This window comes from Chenopodium album, chromosome 9, assembly GCF_948465745.1.
Source record: "Chenopodium album chromosome 9, dcCheAlbu1.1, whole genome shotgun sequence".
NCBI lineage: Eukaryota > Viridiplantae > Streptophyta > Magnoliopsida > Caryophyllales > Amaranthaceae > Chenopodium > Chenopodium album.
The window spans coordinates 65621627-65637249 of record NC_137842.1 but is presented as its reverse complement, the minus strand read 5'-3'; the positions used below and the strand labels follow the sequence as shown (position 1 = coordinate 65637249).

General features: G+C 33.0%; 3 protein-coding genes across 6 annotated transcripts; all 3 read left to right on the top strand.

Moving 5' to 3' along the window:
* Positions 1–833: 833 nt before the first annotated feature.
* On the top strand, positions 834–3381 carry LOC145558817 (uncharacterized). The gene is made up of 7 exons (XM_081620158.1): positions 834–994; positions 1092–1188; positions 1299–1437; positions 1904–1986; positions 2081–2215; positions 2302–2406; positions 3094–3381. Exons 1-7 carry the CDS (start codon positions 918–920, stop codon positions 3223–3225), a joined length of 768 nt encoding a protein of 255 aa, XP_081476284.1. The 5' UTR covers positions 834–917; the 3' UTR covers positions 3226–3381.
* A 132-nt stretch (positions 3382–3513) lies between these two features.
* On the top strand, positions 3514–9098 carry LOC145558816 (putative E3 ubiquitin-protein ligase ARI2). Of its 4 annotated transcripts, none has more exons than XM_081620154.1 (7): positions 3514–4581; positions 6083–6115; positions 6216–6498; positions 6990–7470; positions 7831–8331; positions 8435–8592; positions 8746–9098. In XM_081620154.1, the coding sequence occupies exons 1-7, from the start codon at positions 4459–4461 to the stop codon at positions 8811–8813; spliced, it is 1647 nt and encodes a 548-aa protein (XP_081476280.1). In that variant the 5' UTR covers positions 3514–4458; the 3' UTR covers positions 8814–9098. The 4 variants fall into 4 exon arrangements, with proteins under 4 accessions (XP_081476280.1, XP_081476279.1, XP_081476282.1 ...); XM_081620153.1 differs by having other exon boundaries at positions 7810–8331; XM_081620156.1 differs by lacking the exon at positions 3514–4581 and adding an exon at positions 4964–5500 and having other exon boundaries at positions 7810–8331.
* Positions 9099–10724: 1626 nt separating this feature from the next.
* On the top strand, positions 10725–15074 carry LOC145560203 (putative E3 ubiquitin-protein ligase ARI1). Its single transcript, XM_081621462.1, has 6 exons — positions 10725–10973; positions 11496–11528; positions 11608–11890; positions 12812–13289; positions 13451–13972; positions 14079–15074. Exons 1-6 carry the CDS (start codon positions 10821–10823, stop codon positions 14209–14211), a joined length of 1602 nt encoding a protein of 533 aa, XP_081477588.1. The 5' UTR covers positions 10725–10820; the 3' UTR covers positions 14212–15074.
* The last annotated feature ends 549 nt before the right edge of the window (positions 15075–15623 follow it).

The following is a 15623-nucleotide window of genomic DNA, read 5'->3' as shown; positions in this document are numbered from 1 at the left end:
ATATACGAAGTATTTTTCTAACAGATTTGTTTTTAAGTCATCTTTGACTATGCAGTATGTTCCTTTTTTCAAAAAAAAAAAAAATGCAGTATGTTCGTTAATATGGATGATGATACTATTACTATTGGGATTATCCAAAGTTGTGATTATTAAAAGTAAATAAGGCAAAATTAGACCTCGCAATCGTGTCGTGTTCATTTTTGTGTCGGAAATTAAACGGGTTGGGGAAGGTCAACACTAACCCGACCCATTTAATAAATGTGTCATATCGTGTTGACCCAATTAATTAGTCGTGTCGAAAACCCTTAACACTAACCCGCTTTTTTCGTGTTCGGTTTGTGTCGTGTTGTCGTGTTGAATTGAAAAATATTGGTCTTGTTCAATAGATTTATCAATAATTATGTAAATATTGTGTTTTTATGTTAGGCGGATTGAGTCGTGTTAATTTTGTGTTGAGAATCTCAACACTAACCCAACCTGTTTAATTACATGTGTTATATCGTGTTGACCCGTTTAATAAAACGTGTTCAAAACCCTTGACACTATCACACCAACCCGTTTTTTTTTCGTATTCGGTTCGTGTCGTGTTATCATGTCGTGTCAGCTTTAGGCAAAATTGAGATTATTAAAGTGTATTTTTTCAAACATTTTTATCCCAAACTTTATTGTATAAAAAGACAATTTTAACCCTTGAATAACATATTTTTTTAGGAAATTTGAGTAATACAATTTCATCACAATTTGTAATTTGTTAGTCATGATGAGTACTTGGATTTTCTCGTTTTAAAGTCAAAAGAAGGTTTAAGAAATTAAAAGGACTTTGACTTGTTGACCTGTAAGCCCTGTCTTTGCTCTTGCTCTCAATCTAGGGTTTTAGAAAACCCTCTGAAATCAAAGGTACCCAGAATCTCTCATCAATGGATTATGATAAGAAGAATCTCGAAGATACAGTAGCACCCTCTTCCGTTTTGACTTATCTTGATCCACTTTACTGGTTTGTTTTCCATCCTCTGTTTCTAATTTTAATTTCACTCTAAAAAAATTTGCTCAATTTTATTGCATCTAATTAAATTTCTAAAATTTTCTTTTAGGAACGTTAGATTTGCTAAGGAAGAACATTATGAATGGCTCAAAGATTATTCCCATTTTCGTCACCTAATTTTGGAGAATATTCAACCTAATTCCTCTGTAATTTCTCTGTTTCATTATTTTTAGAATAGTAGTTTTCTGAAGGGTTTTATTTTTAAAATTTCTGGGTTTGATATGAATTTGATGAGTTTTATTTGTTCAATTTTTAGGTTTTGGAATTGGGTTGTGGAAATTCCCAATTAAGTGATGAAATGTATAAAAATGGGATTAAGAACATCACTTGCACTGATTTATCCCCAATTGCTGTTGAGAAAGTGCAGAAAAGGTTGTTGTTGAAGGAATTCAAAGGTTTGTGCTTTTCTTTGTGGGATTTTCTTCCTTCAATGTTACAATCATCTTGCTTGCTGCTGTGAATTGTTGGCCATTATTGTCATTTAGCCACTTTAAGTTTGTCCCGGCTTCGAATTTTGGATTTGGATTGAATTTTATAAGCCTATTGTTGTGATTATCTCGTATAATGCTGTTGATTTTTGGTGTGAACAACATAGCCTTCCATGGACATCCTCGGATATTTTCAAGGTGTACATCATTTTGTGCTTATGCAATATGTTGGTGTTGCTAATTGTTGCCCTTTCATTAAAATTCAATGTGAATTTAGAGAAGATTTGAGGTTTAACCACTTGTGGAAAGTCTGATTGTCAAGCTGTTTGTCTTGATTGATTATGAATATATTTTGGTTTAACAGTAGTGATTTTTGCATTTTCTTGCCCCCTTTATCTTAACTTTGGATGATATGTGCTGCCTTAAATGTCAGAGATAAAGGCCATGGTTGCGGACATGCTAGACTTGCCATTCGCAGATGATTCTTTTGATGTGGTTATTGAGAAAGGAACAATGGTGAGAACGATATTAGTAGCTTAGCCCTAACTATTTCGTTTGTAAGTGCTATTGGCTTTTAATCTGCCAAGTTTGGATATACTTGTCATTCAAGGATGTATTGTTCGTGGACAGTGGTGATCCATGGAACCCAAAAGCTGAAACCGTTAGCAAGGTCATGGCAATGCTTCAAGGCATCCATCGGGTCTTGAAGCCAAATGGTATCTACATATCAATTTCTTTCGGGCAGGTAGTACATTCACACTTTGGTTCACTGAATTATATAAGATCTAGCATGGATTTTTCTCTTCTTTATTTCTTAACTTTCTGCTGCAGCCACACTTTAGGCGTCCATTATTTGAAGCTCCTGATTTTACATGGTCGATGAAATGGAGCACCTTTGGGGATGGATTCCATTATTTTTTCTACACTCTAAAGAAGGTTAGATTAGTTGCTTTATGTTTTATGAAATAGGTATGGTTTTAGGTGTGAGAACATAACCAACATTTATTTACTGAAGGAATTTGTTACATATTCCTATAACCAGCATTATGAGTCTATTCTAATTTATAACAATTAAAGAAACAATTTCTTAAGATAAGCTTATCTTGTATAAGCTCTTGGAATATATCAGCTGTTATATTACTCAGATTTGGTTAGAAGATGGATACAGTGCCAAGTGTACAACACAACCATCATGAAAACTTGCATTAATTTTTGTCCAAAATGAACATACTCATGTTTGATGTTGAGTTTCATATTTGAGCAATTGAGGTGAAATGGAGAATCAGAGTGATATTGAACTTATAGAATACTTGTAACTAGTATATGAGGAGAATAGTAGACAAGAGGACTTGATTTGTGTGTCATAGAAACCTGTATACCTCTTTACCGGTACATGTCATTCATATTATTGGATGTATGTTACTATGCTTCACTTAAACTTGCAATAATTAGCTAGGCCAAATGATGCTATCTTTTCTTTCCAATATGCAATTTGAATACCATGAGACTGCATCCTTTCGAAAATGATCCTTTAAAATTTGATCATGCATAATTATGTTCAGCTCTATTATTACTAATTTTTCTAAATGCAAGTGAATTATGTTTCTATGCTACAAACCACAGGGCACAAGATCATTGAATAATTATCAACCTAGTGAAAGGCTAAACCTTCCATCAATCTGCTTGTATCAAGATGAATTGGAAGGTGAAGATTTCTTATTCAGGACCAACATTGATGAACTGGAGGACAACTAAAAAGGTGAAGTGGTCAAGAAGCGGTGTCGTTGTAATAGGGTTTTTTGCAATCTTATTCTCTTGTTAACCTTTCTAATGGTGATCATGAATTATGTTTTGCATTTGAAATCATTAGTCCTTATTTGCTCAAATGATTGGGCAGATCTTATTATCCAATTGCGTGATCCATAGCAATATAGCATTAGGAATTGCCTTCTAAGACAGTGTCCTACTGTTTTCTTTTTATTAAGGGGTCATTTGGTTGGAGCTTTTGGAATGGAGTTAGAGTTCATTCTATCCATTTTATTGTTTGGTTAGAATTTTTAGGGATGGATACTCATAAAAGAGAGTTCTAACTCAAAAAAAAAAAAAAAAAAAAAAAAAAATTAAAAATTAAAAAAAATTAAAAATTAAAAAAAAAAATTTAAAAAAAAATATATAAAACAGTAAATTTCTTTCTCTAAGTTTGTACCAATAGACTACCACTTGGCACTTCCCCATTATTAATTTATTATCATTTCAAAAGTAATATGGAGTACGAAGTAGATGTATTCCTTTTCCAGTTTAACACCTAAATACAGTCGCCTATTTACATCTTACATGTATTTCAAATGCTTGTGAATTTGAAGGAGTTTCATCCTGAATTTTTAGCTTCGCGATATTTTATTTCCTCTTCTTTAATGAATGACAATTCACATCTTTCTAATATGAGGGTTTAGTGCCAACAATAGTTAAAGTGGTGTACATGAATATTGCAAAAGTCAAACTGAGACGCGTAAAATAAAATGAAGAAAGTATGTCATACACTTGTAACACATAATAAAGTGACAATTTAACATCCACACGACCATATTCACCATAATTCATAAGCATACACAAATACATTGATACTTAAGACCTTTTCTCATAGACTGAACGACCTTTACACACACAACACAAAAAAAAAAAAAAAAAAAAAAAAAACTTAGCATTTGTGTACTTTCTGAACATTTACAAAAAAATGACTAATTAAATATAACGATTAAAAGTCAAGGTCAACTGGAGGATGTGCTCAAGTTTTTTCACTTATAAAAGTATAAATACACAGTGCTCCGTATAAAACTAATCTCACCAGAAACAAAGTCAATTGAGTCTTTAAAAAAAAATAAAATAAAAAATTAACAAGTCAAAACCTAGTATTCTGCAAAATCAAGAAAATCATCATATCACTTGATTTTGTTCTCTGTGTATCTTCCTTGCTCTATTCCAGATTACATGGCTGATAGCATTAGCGAGGCCGATTGCGACTATTATTCGCACAACTCCAGCGATGACGACGACCTTGAATTTGACGATATTAAAACCGATCATCAATGTCATTCTCTCCCTTCATGTCAGGTCCTGTTTTTTTTCTGTAATTCTTTATTACTTGCTCTGTTCTTTAAAGATTTTTATACTGATTTTAAACTACTCTTTCTTATTTCAATCTGATCCACCATTTACGTACTACACTACATATATTCAGATTATCATGGATTTCACGCGTCATTTTCCTCAATTATTCCCTATTCATACTTCTTTCGTCCCTAATATTATGTTTCAATCTTAGTCATGTGAAATTGAAATTCGACTCATCTTTATTATCAATATTGAATTAATGTTTTAAATGAATATTTTATGGGTGAAGGAAATTAAGAACTGAACTGAACTGAAAATAAGCTGGAGAGAACAGACTCTTAGACCAATCGTGATTCATTGGGTTGCTTTTAAGAGACTATACTTGAAATCTCAAAAAATAGTTATGATATTTATATTATGTTACTATACTAAAGTTTTTTTTTTAATTCTATTGCCATTACTTAAGTCCATAATTAACTTGGGATTTAACTTAAAAGAAGATAATTATGATATTTTAGTCTCGTTAGTATCATGTGTATTAAACTAATTAACAAATAGTTCATATGAAAAGTGATAATTAGGTAATTAATTGATCTTGACAAATTGGCTTAATTGACTTGTAAGTAAATAGTGGAAATAAGGGCTCTTTTTAAAACAAAGCATTTTTTTTCCATATTATTTTACTATATACGTACGTAATAATAAGAATAAGGGCCAATAAGAAGCGTTTTTCTAGTTAGATGCCTTTCTTAGGAGAAAAAGCTAAGCACAAAATGACAAGTTGTTGAATTGAAGAAGCAAAGTTGAGCTCTACTTTTATGTAGTGTAAATTTAAAAAGAGTTGGAATAGTTTATTCCACTAAGTCTTTTCCACTTACATTACTAAAAAAAAGTATCTCTAATAGCGTTTCAAATTTAGGTAATCTCCCGTTCTTTAACAATTGCAACATTGGATGGTACTCTGTATTACTAATAAACACGTGGCCTACCTGCTTTTGGTAGGTAGCGTGTTATTGTTTTTCTCTTCCAACTTGCTTTGCAAATTCATTGATTATTCTTGGAAGTTTGAAATCGAACAAAAGGTCTAAAGTTGGTCATTTTAGCCTCCATGGACTTCATACATGCGAATTACACTGCCTTGAATTTAAATTCTCTTATGAAATTCTATGAAAATCTGAAACTGATTTTGTTATACCTTGATGTGGTACTTGGAGGCTGCTAAACCTTAACAACAATGGCAAAGGTCATCTCTTTTGCTGATTTTTTATTTTATTATTATTATTATTTTTGTTAACAATATTAGGAATTGAAACTCTTTTCTGTATTCCATTATTTGCACAAGGATGATCTGATGTACAGGAATTTATTTGTATCTGCTTGAATCGGATCGGTCAATACATGTCAAATGATTTTTGAAGTTTTGGAACTACCAACAGTCTAATGATATTGATTGAGATTGCATATGATCAAGTTATGATTTCCTATATTTTGGTTCATGCAGGTGATTACAAGCGACTCTCTATTAGCTGCACAGGTATATTTTACCCTTTAGTTCTTTCTAACAAGTTTATATTTTGATATAGTATTTCGAATTCCCTGTTTTAATTTTAGGATCACTTCTGTTTTTCTGTCAGTGGGATGTTTTACAAAGAGTGATGGACTTATTGATGGTGGGAGTACACCATGCTCGTACTTTACTTATTCATTACCATTGGGATGTTGATAAGCTAATCACGGTGTTTGTTGAGAAGGGCAAAGATCACTTGTTTGCGGAAGCTGGAGTTAAAATGGTTAAATGCCCTGATCTTGGCACCTACTTATCGCCTTCTTCAACTCTCTTCTGTAATGTTTGCATGGAGAATGTTCGGTACAATGAAACAACTCAAATGGATTGCCAGCATACATTTTGCAACAATTGTAAGTACTCCTACTTCACTAAACTTGGTCAATGGTAATATGCATTTATTTACTTGTATTCAAACTAATGACCAATTATGGTCTACAACTCTACATTGCTAATGAAATTGATCTGTTTTGTTGGCACGAAAAGTAACACTCCTATGAATCGGATTCTGTTAGTCCAATCGCAGGGTAATTTGTGATATTTTGTGTGTATGATTTTCTTTACCATATAGGAATGTAACTTTACCTGATATCGGACCCCAATGCCAAGGATCCACTAGGAGTTCCTATTTTCCTATACATTTGGGACAAAATTTTATTTGGCTACTTTTTATGTCTGTAAACTGCAATAGCGAAATCAAAGAAAAAACTTTGAAACATTGTTAGAGCAATTTGAATACATTTTTTTTAATTGCATGTTTATCTCTGCTACCATAGTTTTTTATTGTTCATATTATTAACTAATAGCACTATTATATTTATTGTACGTCATATATGCTTTTTAGGCTGGACAGAGCATTTTATTATGCAGATAAGGGAGGGTCATAGCAGGCGAATTAAGTGCATGTCACACAAATGCAATACAATATGTGATGAATCTGTCATACGAAACCTAGTAAGCAAGAGAGATCAAGATCTAGCAAAGAAATTTGATCGATTTCTACTAGAATCATACATTGAGGAGAATAAATTGGTGAAATGGTGCCCGAGTGTTCCTCATTGTGGAAATGCTATACGTGTTGAGGGTGATGTGCTATGCGAGGTGGGATGTATATGTGGTTTACAGTTTTGTTTTAGCTGTTTATCAGAAGCACACTCTCCTTGTTCATGTTTGATGTGGGAATTGTGGACAAAGAAGTGGAAAGATGAATCGATGAACCTAAATTGGATTAAGATCAATACGAAGAACTGTCCATCATGTCATAAGCCTGTGGAGAAGAATGGAGGCTGCAATATTGTTAGATGTTTGTGTGGAAAGCCTTTCTGGTGAGTTTGCTCCGCTCTTTTATTCTTACTGTCTTTTCATTTCTAAGAATTTTGAACAAGTTCCGATTAGAAGGCTAGGCAATCAAATGGTTTTTTTTCAATGAAGTATTTACTCGATTACAGAACTTATTAATTGGACTTATTGTAACTTTTTGTGACAACATAAAAAGTTAATAAGATGAAGAGAGTATTTTAAAGATATAATACAGAATTAGATATGCTCTGTGCTATTAAGGCTTATGGGATTAAGGCTTTGATTGATTGATTGGGTACAGAATTAGATATGCTCTGTGCTATTATCGACTTTGCTAAGTGTTTGTTTAATATTGTTTCTAATAGTTGGGTGTGTATGCAAGCAAGGAGCTACAACCATGCCTGTGGGCGTTATGTAGACCCAGACGATTCAGTTGAGCTTAGAAGAAAGACCCTCTACCGATATAGGCACTATTATGAACGGTTCAAAGCACATAGAGATTCCTTAAATCTTGAGACTGAACTAGAGAAAACAGTAAGAATGAAGATATCCTTTTGTGAAGAGGAGACAGGGCTTCGAGAGTTTAACTGGTTGGAGAAAGGAATGTGTGTATTATTCAGGTCAAGACGGGCTCTATCATACTCGTATGCCTTTGCCTTTTACATGTTTGGAGATGAATTATTCAAGAATGACCTGAGTAAACGAGAGAAAAAGATTAAGCAGAATCTATTCGAGGATCAGCAACAGCAATTCGAGGCTAATGTTGAGAAACTCTCAAGGTTAATAGAAGAGCCATTAGATAAGTACTCTGTGGATGAAGAAGTCAAGGCTATAAGATCAAAAGTGATTATTTTGTCTAATGTTGTTGGCAAGTGCTGCAAGAGTATGTAAGTACTGCATCTTCTATATCAACACTTAGTTACAAGCATGTTTTTGTGCTTTTCAAGTTTAAATTCCAATGCTGATCCTGTTTTAACAACAATGATGTAGGTATGATTGCATTGAAAATGATTTACTAGGCTGCCTTCGTTACAATATTCATAATATCGCGCCTTACAGATCAGATGGAGTTGAGAAGGCGTCTGAGCTCTCTGCTAGCCTGTCTAACACAGGCAGTCAAGGCATACCATCAGAGGAAGAGATAAATGGTAAATAGATTGGTCAATTTTTGTTATTTTTTTTATGTATCCCATTTCATTTGACAAAGATAAAGGAGGATATCATAATAACCATATTGTACATCATGCTAAAAACTTCGCAACTTTAAGATGGATATTAACCAATTTTTGATGGTTTTGTAGGGTGGATGGTGGAAATCGACGAATCTTCAAAATTTGATAGATCGAATAAAAGGTCGAAGGTTAGTTGATGCATGCTACATTTGGCAATGGCTGTACAGTGTTGTGGCAGATTCAGAGATTTCTTGTGATGAATTCATCCAAAGAGTTTCTTGATTTATGATTGATAATAAAGGTTACTTGATCATATTTTTCCAAGAAAATCATGATTGTAAAGTTTTAGGATTATTTTATGTATAACTCCATTGATAAGGAAATTGGTGTGGCATTAACAATGTTATGAACTAAAGAGCAAAAATTGGTAGTAATTTAGACGTGATTTGATCCTACAATTTCAGTACATATTTTACATTTTAGATGTGACTTGATTCTATATTTTCAATACATTTTCACATTCAAATAAAATGTATTTAAATGATACTTACCTCCGTTTTTTTTTTAGTTGACACGTATTTCTTTTTAGGAGTTTTGTTTTTAGTTGACACGTTTTCTTTTAGGATAATTTTTATGCCTTAGTTTTTTTAATGTACCCCACTTGCTTTATCAAACACTCTCATCTCCTCTCCTTAATATGTGTGCCTAAATTAAACGTGTCAACTAAATACGAGTAGAAATGGAGGAAGATTATGCATCTGTCACACTATGATATTCATGTAATGAACACAAATGTTGTACATTGTATATAAAAAGAAATCATTTACGTAGTATTAGTCATGCAGCAAGGACTTGCATGATTCGTTTTCAATGTTTGATCACATGAAATTGGTTTTGATCCAATATACATTAGAAACATAAAAGATATTGGTGGGGAGGGGTTATAGTAGAAAAAGTTATTTTAATAATTGTTAATAAAAATTATTAACCAATCACAATACATTTGAGCATATACCATCTAAACTTCTAAAGGTTGTATTATAAAAGTTGCTTTTATTTTTACAACACTTGATCATTGTATCTAAACATCGTATTATCCTGAGATAATAAAATAAGTTGTTTTATTTTAGAAGACCGGATCATTATTGTATTATTTCTGGCAACTTAATGCTAAATTTGATAATATTATTATTGATTTATTTAAAATTTACTAGTAAAAGAGTTAGGTTTTGGCGAATTTTATTAGAAGTGTGAATGTTAATTGTAAGATAAATAACTAGAGCAACTCCAATGGTTGAAAAAAGGGACTAGCTTGCAAATATTAAAATTCTTAAACTAATAGCTATACCATTGTTGCACATCTTGCTGATTAGCTTTGGCAAGCAAATTAGCTTTGTAGAGCTAATTAGCTTTGTAGAGCTAATTAGCTTGGTAGATATTTATTAGATAAAAAATATTTTAAATTTAAAAATAAATTAATTTATAACTAGCTTAACCATTGGAGCAACAAATAGCTAGAATTGTTGTAGCTTACAAAGATGATTTGACATAACAAGCTATTATATGAATTAGCCAACCATTGTAGTTGCTCAACTGTGTTAAATAAAATCTACTAGTAAAAGAGTACGGAGTAGTATAACTATATAAGTGTTAGTATTATTTAAAATTACTTTTTCCTCTTAAAATAATTTTTTTTTTTCCCTCTTAAAGCAAAGTATACATTAAATTATCAATAACTCCTGATAAACTACAGAGTAATAATTTTATTCTATACTTTCAATAGAAACTACTTTTTTTTTTTTTAAACATAATAGAAGCTACTCAACTAGTAAAAGTTACCCAAATCACCCTATTAGAGATTAATTTTTTAATCATGTAATGATGGTGCCTAACCACTAAAAACTACCTCAACCACTAAAAACTAAGAGTATTTTAAAGTTACTCAATTAACTAAAAAACTACTCGTAGTGCTTAAGACACCCATTATTTAGTTGTTTACTCCAAACAGAGTACTCTATAGTCCGTACTACTTAAATTAAGTCGGTTAAGGTCAAAGTTGAGTAAAGTCTTGATGATATAATTGAATCCAGTAAATCACAAAATTTGGCGGTATCTTGTTGCACTTTTCTTCTTTTCCGCCGGCGTAATTCAACCCAAAATCTCTCTGAAAATCCAAGAAAATTCACCTAATTACATCCGACATTATGAAAGCTCTGAACTTTGACAATGAAGAAGAAAGTTACGATTCCACCCTTTTTTATGAAGATGACGACGACAATGATGACGACTGTTCTGTCGACGGAATTCAAGATGTTTCCGTCGCTTCTTTGTCTTCTTCTAGCACACCCTCTTGCCAGGTACTTTAGGAGAGAGAAAAGTTATCATCTTTTTATGCAATTTGATCAAAATTGGTGATTTTAGCAAGATTGGGTTTCTGGGTGTGTTTAATTTCTTGTAAATTTCTAAATTTGGGACCAATTCATCATCAAGTTCCTCAATTTAATATTTTGGTCTGTGTTTTTTAATTTCTGTTTTTGAAAGGTTTAACTAGGGCTTTTGATGGACAAATTGATCATCAAATTCCTCAATTTAACTTTATTAATGTGTTTGTCTGTGTTTTTTAATTTCTGTCTATGATAGTTTTAACTAGGGTTTTTGATGTTACTTGTTAATCATGGTTAAATGCATGGTTTCCGATTTTCTAATGCATTTTCATGTGAAATTCAGTTGATCAATTTCGCTTTTTTTGGGGGAAAAGTCTTAATTATGGGTTTTAAAACAGGGGAGTAGTTATTTTAATTGTGATTGTTGTCAAATTTGGAATGTAGATTATTTTTCTTTAACCTTTTTTGTTATTTTTCTGTTTTGGTTATTGACAGGTAATTACAAGGGAGTCACTATTAATAGCACAGGTGATTATTATTTTTGTATATGTTCTGTTAGTCATAAATGTTACTTACTAATTGCAGATATGTTTATTTGTTTATTAAGAGGGAGGATTTGCGGAGGGTGATGGACTTGTTATTGGTTAAAGAACACCATGCTCGGACTTTGTTGATTCACTATCAGTGGAACGTCGATAGGTTATTTACTGTGTTTGTTGAGAAGGGTAAAGCTTACTTATTTGCTGAAGCTGGAGTCACTGTGGTTGAACTTGAACATGATGCTCGTGGCTTATTATCCTTTTCAACTCTCAATTGTAATGTTTGCATCGAGGATGTTCCTTGTAATGAGACAACACGGATGGATTGTGGGCATACTTTCTGCAATAACTGTGAGTAATTTATTGTAGATTGTAATGCACCTCCTGCATCATATGTATTTGAAGGATTAATGTTTGTACTTTGTATGTGATGAGTTTTAATCCATTAGATACCGTCCTTAGATAAGGAAGCGTTGGTTAGGGTATGCAGATGGATTATTAATTGAAATGTGTTTTGATTCAGGTTTAGTAGAAGAAATTACAGATAGCAGTGTAAGTTTGTTGAGTCACATTTAGATGCCATGACCTTTTTAAGTGTAGTATAGCCTGGTCAACTGTAACTATTAGTCGCGTCTGGTGAGCAATGATTTCACTTGGCTTGGATGTTTTTAGTGTGATTAGTCTGTTTATATTGGGTTTAGCACTTCTTTCGAAATACTTGAGGCTGTATATTTTTTTGGTAAACTTTGACCATCATACTCTTATGTTCTATATGTGTGGAAAAATAATTGTCACTTGTAGAGCTCAATTGGAAAACATCAGTCCTTTGATACCATCTTATGTATGATTGAACTATGATGCTAGATTTATCAAGTTCATGTGTTTGAGGAGCTAACAAAGGCTTTTCTCTGCTTTCAGAGCCAAACATTCCGGTTGAAAAAAAAAAAAAACTATATTATGGATGTTTTATTTCACTCAAAAATAAATAGAGAAGAGGGAATAACATTGAATTTTGGAAATTAGAGGATTATTAATGTTTTGGTTTTTGTCATGGTATTTGTATGGAAAGTTGAACCAAGTTTTCTGCTTCCTTTGTTATTGTGATTGGTTAGGAATACCCCCGCCCCCTCCCTCCCTCCCGTGTCAAAAACCAGGTCCCTTTACGCATATCTTACTGATTTGTTGTCTAATTACCCTGTATTTGGTGCTTCCCCTGACCCTGATCTTACTCTAAAGTGATACATTTTAATCTGCATTCTTTTTTTGATTCAGGCTGGACTGAGCATTTTATTGTGAAGATCAATGATGGTGAGAGTAAGCGGATTAGGTGCATGGCTCACCAATGCAATGCTATATGTGATGAAGGCATTGTAAGGAATCTAGTAAGAAAGACTAAACCTGAACTGGTAGAGAAGTTTGATCATTTCCTTCTCGAATCATATATCGAGGATAATAAAATGGTTAAGTGGTGCCCTAGCATCCCTAATTGTGGTAATGCTATTCGTATTATGGATGATGCCTTCTGTGAAGTGGAATGCAGATGTGGTTTACAGTTCTGTTTTAAGTGCTTATCTAAAGCACATTCTCCTTGTTCATGCTTGATGTGGGAGATGTGGAGCAAGAAGTGTAATGAGTCAGACACGTGTGTGTGGATTACTGTCCATACAAAATGCTGCCCATCGTGTGGTAAGGCTGTGGAGAAGAATGGAGGTTGTAACGTTGTTAGATGCATCTGTGGGAGCTTTTTCTGGTGAGACTTGCATATGTATCACTTATAATCTTGGCTACTGCAATTCCCTTTCCATTAATGTGATCTTTTCCTTGCTTGCTCAACTTTGGCTTATGTTTTTTCTTTATCCTAGACATTGCTTTAAGTTGAGATTTGATCCACTGCTTGATTCTTCTGAACAGCTGGACATGCGGTAAAAAATTTCACTACTCTGATCATAGTTGTGCACGTTACAAAGCCACAGCTGAGGCGCAGGATGGCAAGATTCACCTTCATCGGTACACACACTATTATAGGCATTACAAGGGCCACAAGGATTCCATAAAGCTGGAAGCAAAATTAGAGCAGAGAATAAAACATATGGTGCCAAATTCTCAAGAAAATAATACACACACTCAAGATTTTAGCTGGGTGAAAAATGGATCCGATAGACTATTTAGGTCAAGACGTATTCTTTCCTACTCGTATGTATTTGCCTTCTATATGTTTGGGAATGAGCTCTTCGAGGGTGAGATGACTGAAACAGAAAGAACAATTAAACAGAATCTTTTTGAAAATCAACAACAGCAATTGGAAGCTCGAGTTGAGCAGCTCTCTGAGTTGATGGAGAAGCTTATTTACAGTCATACCATAGATATCGCGATACATATAAGGATGCAGGTCATTCCATTAACTTATACCATTGATGACCTCTGCAAAAAACTGTAAGTATATACGAAGTACTTCGAATCTAATTGCTGAAAATAAACAAGACTACTTGGCATGAAATTTGTTGAAGCTGATACCTGTTCCAATTTCACTAATTTGCAGGTATGATTGCATTGGGAATGATTTGTTGGGTTCCCTTCAACAGAATACTCACATTATTGCTCCTTATGAATCAAAGGGACTTGTTCAAGCATCTGATTTTTCTGTTCATGCTGTATCTGATATCCATAATTAGGGGTGTTAATGAGTTTAGCTAGTTTGTGAGCTGAAGACAGCAAAGCTCGGCTCAAGAAGCTCATGAACGCTCCTAGATCTTGCGCTGGCAAGCTGCACACGACAAAGTTGGCTCAAGAAGCTCGTGAATAGGTATAAAAAAAAATAAAAATAATAATAAAAAAAAAACTATTTTATGATTATAACATCTAACTTAATTAACAATAACATAGAAGTACTCCGTATTGAACAATATTGGTGAGAAGCTTAAAATAATAACACAAATATAGTAGTAACTAGAGGTGATAGGGGAGCGAGTCTAGACTAAGGTGTGCTTATAAATGCAGCTCCTAGCACACACATTCATCGATGATCAGAAAACATAATCTATTCTCAAATTGCTCCGAACATCTGTATTTACCATGTGTGTGTGTCTAGGTCTACACTTGAGTCTGCATCAGCATCCTCTGCACTTCTACACAAATGATCAAGCCTGAACTTAAGATGTGCAGTAGAGAAATTAGCATAGTATAGCATCCTAGGTAAGCTTATATGGGCTTTTTGTGAGATTGATGAAGGCCCATAATTGTATCGGGCTGAAGGGCAGTCGATTTATGGGGCTCATATGGGAAGTCTTGAATAGAGGTGTCAATTCAGATGTCCAGATTTGATTAGGTGAGATCAGGTCAGCTTGGTTTAATTTCTGAACTCGATTCCTGTTAAATTATTGTGTCCACTCGAGTTGAAATCTGAATCAGATTTTTTCGGGTTATTTTCGGGTGCGGTTTTGACACTTCTAGTATTCTTGAAGTGAGGAGGATCCATGAATCATAACATTCATAAGCATGGTCACCCAAAGTCTAGCTCTTTTAATTCCTCTAAATATACTCCATTTCTTCAATTCAATTATCACATAATGATTCTATTGTCTTTAAAATTGGGTCCTACCAAACCATAAATTATTTATCAGTCAATGTCAAGATGACCTAGCTCATTTGGATTTTATGATATAGCTTGTCAGTCTCCTTGCACTACACTATGTAGTAGTAATGTAGTATGTACACATACTTCCTCCCTGGTCTATAATAAATCTCAATCACTTAATTTAGATGATTTGAGTCTAATCTTATAAATATAGGGGTTGCTTTTAATGACAACAATCCAAATTGAAATTTGTAATATAGCAGAGCAATTCTATGTACTTCAATTGTTTTTTAGAAAAAAAAAAAAAAAGTAAAAATTACTCCGTAATTAATTTAAAGAAATTTTTTTTCCTATTCTTGACATATTAGACTTTTTTTTTTTTTTTTTTTTTTTTTTTTTTTTTTTGCAAATTGGATAATTCTTTTTTTTTTGAAATAAGCAAATTGGATAATTCTAGTATTAGTTGATAAGTAATTGTTAATCTAAAATTACTTTGCAAAATTAATCTAA